General features: G+C 40.0%; 1 protein-coding gene across 2 annotated transcripts; it reads right to left on the reverse strand.

The window, feature by feature from the left end:
* Positions 1 to 1,176: 1,176 nt before the first annotated feature.
* LOC111648348 (uncharacterized) lies at positions 1,177 to 4,842 on the reverse strand. Of its 2 annotated transcripts, XR_015436652.1 has the most exons (3): positions 4,562 to 4,842; positions 2,511 to 3,412; positions 1,177 to 1,793 (listed from the first exon to the last, which is right to left on the reverse strand). XR_015436652.1 is itself a non-coding variant. In XM_023398211.2 (2 exons), exons 1-2 carry the CDS (start codon positions 4,734 to 4,736, stop codon positions 2,625 to 2,627), a joined length of 963 nt encoding a protein of 320 aa, XP_023253979.1. In that variant the 5' UTR covers positions 4,737 to 4,842; the 3' UTR covers positions 1,177 to 2,624. The 2 variants fall into 2 exon arrangements, 1 of the variants encoding a protein (XP_023253979.1); XM_023398211.2 differs by having other exon boundaries at positions 1,177 to 3,412.
* Positions 4,843 to 5,613: the final 771 nt, after the last annotated feature.

Genomic DNA, 5,613 nt, shown 5'->3' on the forward strand with positions numbered 1-5,613 from the left:
AACATACCACACACTAAAAAAAATTTCTCTATCATTTTTATTGAACATTGTACAAATATAAATTTCAGACATCAGATAATATCAAATGTGCAAAAAGTATATAAAATATATATACAGACACATACATACATGCATATATATACACACACACACACACACACACACACACACAACACATGAATAATAATAATAAAATGTAATAATAAAAATAAATTTGCAGAAATTAAGCACTGGTCAATCATTTTAATCGGGCTACAGAGAGAATATATCAAAATATGTGAGTGTGTTTTGCTTTTTTTGTTGGTTGTATATTCAAGTGTTTCTATGTGTATATTAAATTCAATTATAAAGGTGTAATTTGGTAAAGATTTGGAGATTTTTGGTTTATGTTTGTGGGCTTTGCCTATTATAATTAAAAGATTGGTTATGAAACTACAGGGCTTGTTATTACATTCAAATTTAGTTATTATATCTTTAGGTCTAATTGTTACAGTTTGGCTAGTCTTGTTATAAATAAATTGTTCTGTCTCCCCAAAAGACAGAGGAGGCAGAAATGACAGAACAAATTAATATTTGTTTCTGGCTCAACTCCACAAATGTTCTATATCTATTAATATCGAGGAAATCTTTTTGTTTTGAAGCACCTATTGTTAATGTTTCTTTGTACATTTTATGTCTGTTAATTTAATTCCACCTACTTCCAGTGAAGGGAGCTGAACAACCTTATGCTGCTGGGCAAAATGACATCTCATCAATTTAACTGTGGTCTTACCACTGAAACAAATTCCTTATATTTGATGGGGAAGGATTTGTTTTTTATGAAAAAATTCTATAAATATACTATAAACGGTACCTTTATCATTGAACAATTTTAGAATGAAGATTATACCCCTTTCAATCCAGCCCTCTTTATGGATATTTTTGTTGTTAACAGTAATATTGTTCCAAATGATAAAATTATGTGGTGAAAAATTGTGAACATAACACAATTTCCAAGACAATAAGATTTTCTGTGTGTGCCAGATTTGAATGTGGCCAGAATGGCCGATTTTGTCCCCATCACTTTTTAATTTTTCACTTGTTAAAATTTTCTGAAAAATGATTGCACCAAGACATGTTAACTAACAACTGAGAGCACATCGAGAAGGTCCATTTATACAATAAGAAAACAGATCATTCAAAGTGTTCACTCTCTGTTTATTGGCTTTAAACATACATAAAAATCCCTGAAGCCACCCTCCCAGCTCCAGACCAAGAGACACACTGATGTACACCTGCTTTAATGTTCAGCATGAGAAACAGTTGATCAGAAAATAAATGTTCCAGCTCCTCCAGAGCAGAGCAAAGCTCCAGAGTTTTGTTTCCTAGCAGCTGAGGACAGTGAGTCTGCCATAAACATGGAAAATAATCTCACTGTAATGATCAGATACTGTCATTACATCAAACACGTGAGATAACACAAGTTATTTAAATTTAATCAAAACTGATCTTACAGCCAATAGATGTGAAACAGCTCGTTTGTTTTTCCTGTTAAATGCTTCTTCAGTCATGATCCATGATTTCCTGTGTTCTTCACTACAAAGAATTCACAGCAGCTCCACTGTGAGATTGTTTCATTACTGAGGTAAATGTGACAGTTAATTATGATAATGATCTCAGGTAAAATCAACCAGCCCCTTAGAAACAGTTAACATATGAAGTGGTTGTGCTAACGGGTGGTGACAGTCAGAGACCTGCAGACCTGTGAGGACTTCAGCTGGTTTGAAGATGAAATCATGCTGATGGAAGTCAGGCTGTTAAAGAAAAAAAAAAAAAAGGTCTTGTTAAAATGACTCGAGGCCTGAGTGACGTCTCTAATTTCACTTCACAGAGAATGAAGAGAAACTAGACGACGAAATATCAACAGTTCAGCTGGAACAAACAACAATATTTGACTTCTTGTTGAGGTACGAAGCCATCACTTGACCTGAGTGCTTATAGAGGCGTTTAATGAAGGGTCCACAGGCCCACACAGTCAGCTCTCACACATGGGGTGAACACTCAGGAGTCCACACACTGTGAGTCTTCATGCTGAGACACTATGTTCTCACTGTGGGCTGTGGCTCTCAATACAAACTGTATGATGTATGACCTGGTCTTGGTCATTAAACATATAACACATTTTACAAAGCTGAAACTTTCATATCAACATTTGAATCTCATCAATTTACAGCCGTTTCCTTTTCTGTCATATATTTAATAAATATAGTATGGCACTCATTTTTCAGGTTGTAGTAATGTGTTGTGTGTGTCTCAACACAATGTAATGAGACATCTGTGAGCTGCTGTTACTTTGCAGATGTTGAGAGGTAAACCTTGGACCCCCTCCCCGCATGATACACAAAGGTTGAACTTTAAGACAAAAACAAAAAGGAACATATGACCCAGTAACTTCTAGAACAACTTGTGCCTGTAACTGAACATTTACAGTCCTGAGCCACAGAGGCATGTCAGTGCTGTTACTGCAGTACCTTAGCTATGTGACAGTCCTGAGCTGGATGTAACAAAGTGAGTTACTTCACTGCTGCTGAAAACCAACAAACAGCTGTTGTGATGAATGCAGCTCAGTCTTCTGTGCCAGTCTCTCACCAACACAGTTTCTCCCGTGTGTGCACCGTCATGTGCTGCGTCAGGTTTCCTTTCTGTGAAAACCGCTCCCCACAAACAGGACAGTTACACGGTTTCTCCCGTGTGTGGACGGTCAGGTGTTGAGTCAGATTTCCCTTCTGAGTAAATCTCTTACCACAAAGAGAACAACTGAAGGGTTTCTCCCCGGTGTGACATCTCATGTGTGTCTGTAGATGATGCTTCTGTCCAAACCTTTTCCCACATTTTGAGCAGCTGAAGGATTTAATGCTGGTGTTAGGTCCTGCATCACTGACAGGAACTTTATTTTCCACAGTATTTACTGTCTGAGGTTTCCTCATCTTCTTCCAGTCATCACCACTGTCTTCAGTCTCAGCTTCAGAAGAGTGTGAGGCCTTATCATCGGATCCAGATAGAGATTTAAAACCAGATATTAAGATCCTGTCCGGTTCTGGTGCTCCATAGTCCTCTCCATCAGCCTCTGTTTTCATGTGTTTGGCTGAGCTGCAGGCTGGAGCCTCCAGTCTGTGATGAAGCTGTGAGGACTGAAATGTCTCTTCATGTACTCCCTTCACATGGATATGAGAGTCCAAGGACCTGGCGCTGTCATCCTCATGCAGTCCTTGCACCTGACCCCTGACCTCCTGACTAGTCCAGAAATCCTGTTTTTCCACTTTAATGTGTGGCCACCCCGGGTCCTTTTGGTCAAGACTGGGACTCCACTCCTGCTGCTCAGACAGAACCTCTTCTTTAATCACCAGCTGCTGCTGCACATCTGCAGAAAACACTGAAATACAGACACAGAGTCAAAGGTAAATCAACCCGAGATTCAAACCTTTATTAATGTTAACTTGGCATTCACCAAAGAGATATTCATTTACAGCTTGTTGTCAGGACAGCTGTAACACTGTCCATCTGTCAGTCAGTCTGTCCTGCACGTTCAGACAAACATATCTCACCAACTGTTAAATGGATTGCCATGAAATTTAGTTCATGCATGTTCCCCTCAGGATGAACTGTAATTACTTCGCCCCACCTCCGGTCAAAATATTTGTTTTGTCTAATACTTTGGTTTATGACCAAAAACCTGCAAAGCTAAATGTGAAACTAAACGAATAAAGTAAATGTAGATTCTTTAGCATCAGCATGTTAGTGTGCTGATGTCAGCATTTACACATAGACTGCTAATAAAGATGGCGTAGCCTCTGTGATGTCACCCACAGGTTTCGTAAGAGCAGTTTTGAAGCGCTGATGAGTGAGCTGCTCCACTGTCGCCATCTTGGCAGTGACTGACTCCACCCCTAACTCCCAGACAAAGAGGAGGGGCGTGTGTGGAGCTGAGACTTTAGTTCATGCCTTGGGGGTTGATGCTTGCGTTTACCTTCCAGCACTGCTGTGTCTATGCACAGCCTGACTGACGTACCAGCATGGCTGTGAAAACAAACCAATTGGAAGGACTACGCTCTCTGTCAACAGGAAGCTGGTGAATCTGGTAACCTCTGAAAACAGGAAGTCTTATGCTCTCAGTTAGGCTGCACAATTAATCAAAATATCCAAAGCACAGGAGCTGCAATTTCTTTGATAGATGTAAAATGTGTCACAACATTGTTGAAATAAAGGAACATGTTTGTTTGATACAAGACTCAATGAAAAAAATCACATCATCATCACTTTTTTCAGTGAAAATGAAATGAAAAAACGATCATTCCAACTAAATCTGTGTCTTGCAATATTTTGAATCGCACTCAACCAATCTTGTCATTTAAACTCTGGGCAGCATTGCCGGTGTTATGTGACAAATGGTGTGTTTTTGGTCCCAGGTGACAATTTTAGCATGTGCTATGTTAGCTGGAGCAAGCAGGCTAGTTTCGTTAGCTTATCATTGACTCCGCGCGCCACCAGCAATAAATACACAATAAAGCAGTACTATACCTACCTGCACTTCGCTGCTCGTCCTCGGGTCTTGAAGCCGAGTGCAGCAGCCTCTGATGGCGGCTCTCCATCTCCTCCTCATACTCGGCTATAGCTTTCTCTAACCGGCCCATCACCTCCTCCACTGCCGCCGTCAGCCGCTGGTTGATGAAAACCTTCAGACTCTGGAGCTTCAACATGTTCCTCAGGTGAAACGGTGAAAGCAGAACTGAGGAGAAAACAAGATACGGACTAAATACTGAACCTCTGTGATATTACTGTGAGCTGATGTGTTGACTCCTCTTCTTCTTCTTCTTCTGGGTTTCCGTTGGGTTTACGGCGCATTGATGCCACCCGCAGGTCGGGATTAGATTGCAGTTTGGAGTGGTGCAATTTCTATAGCAGGTTCCCAACCTTTTTTTACTGTGAGATGCTGCGGCGATCCTTGAATCCGTTGGGGTCCTAGCCAATCAGCGTCCATCACCATTATGTAGTAAATAATCTGACACCAACTAAAAATGTGTAAAATCTAAACTTTTTATTTTATTTTTATTTTTTATTATTCCAACTGGTAAAGTCAGAATTTTCAAAATAAAAATATAAAGAACTGAAAATCCTTGTAATTTTCAAAATAATATAAATAACAATAACAACCTAAATAAATAACTACATAACTTCAATGTTGCCACATTGTAAATAACCCACATTATAAGGCCAGCGTTCATCAACACATAAAGCCCCTTTAGGGAGGTTTCCTACTGAGCGCTGTTGGAAACTTAGCAATTGTATGTGCAGGCTTTACTTAAAATAGTTGGCAACTATGCTTCTGATATTTTTGTTGCAAATCATCCATTGGATGTTTAAAGGGGGAGGGAGCAGCATTTTGAGACATTGCTGTGGAGTAAATTTTGTCAGCGCTTGGGAGTCCTCTAACATCCTGGGGCCCCAAACAGTTGCCTGCCTTGCCTCTTCACAAAGCCTCTGCCCTTACCTACATTTCATTCCCAACCTTTGCCAAAGCAAAAGTCTCTGAGTAACAGAGAATCCAGTCTCCCCTACAATCTACAACACTACTGT

This window comes from Seriola lalandi, unplaced genomic scaffold, assembly GCF_002814215.2.
Source record: "Seriola lalandi dorsalis isolate HSWRI2012SDOR001 ecotype SW California unplaced genomic scaffold, Sedor1 jcf7180002054981, whole genome shotgun sequence".
Lineage (NCBI taxonomy): Eukaryota > Metazoa > Chordata > Actinopteri > Carangiformes > Carangidae > Seriola > Seriola lalandi.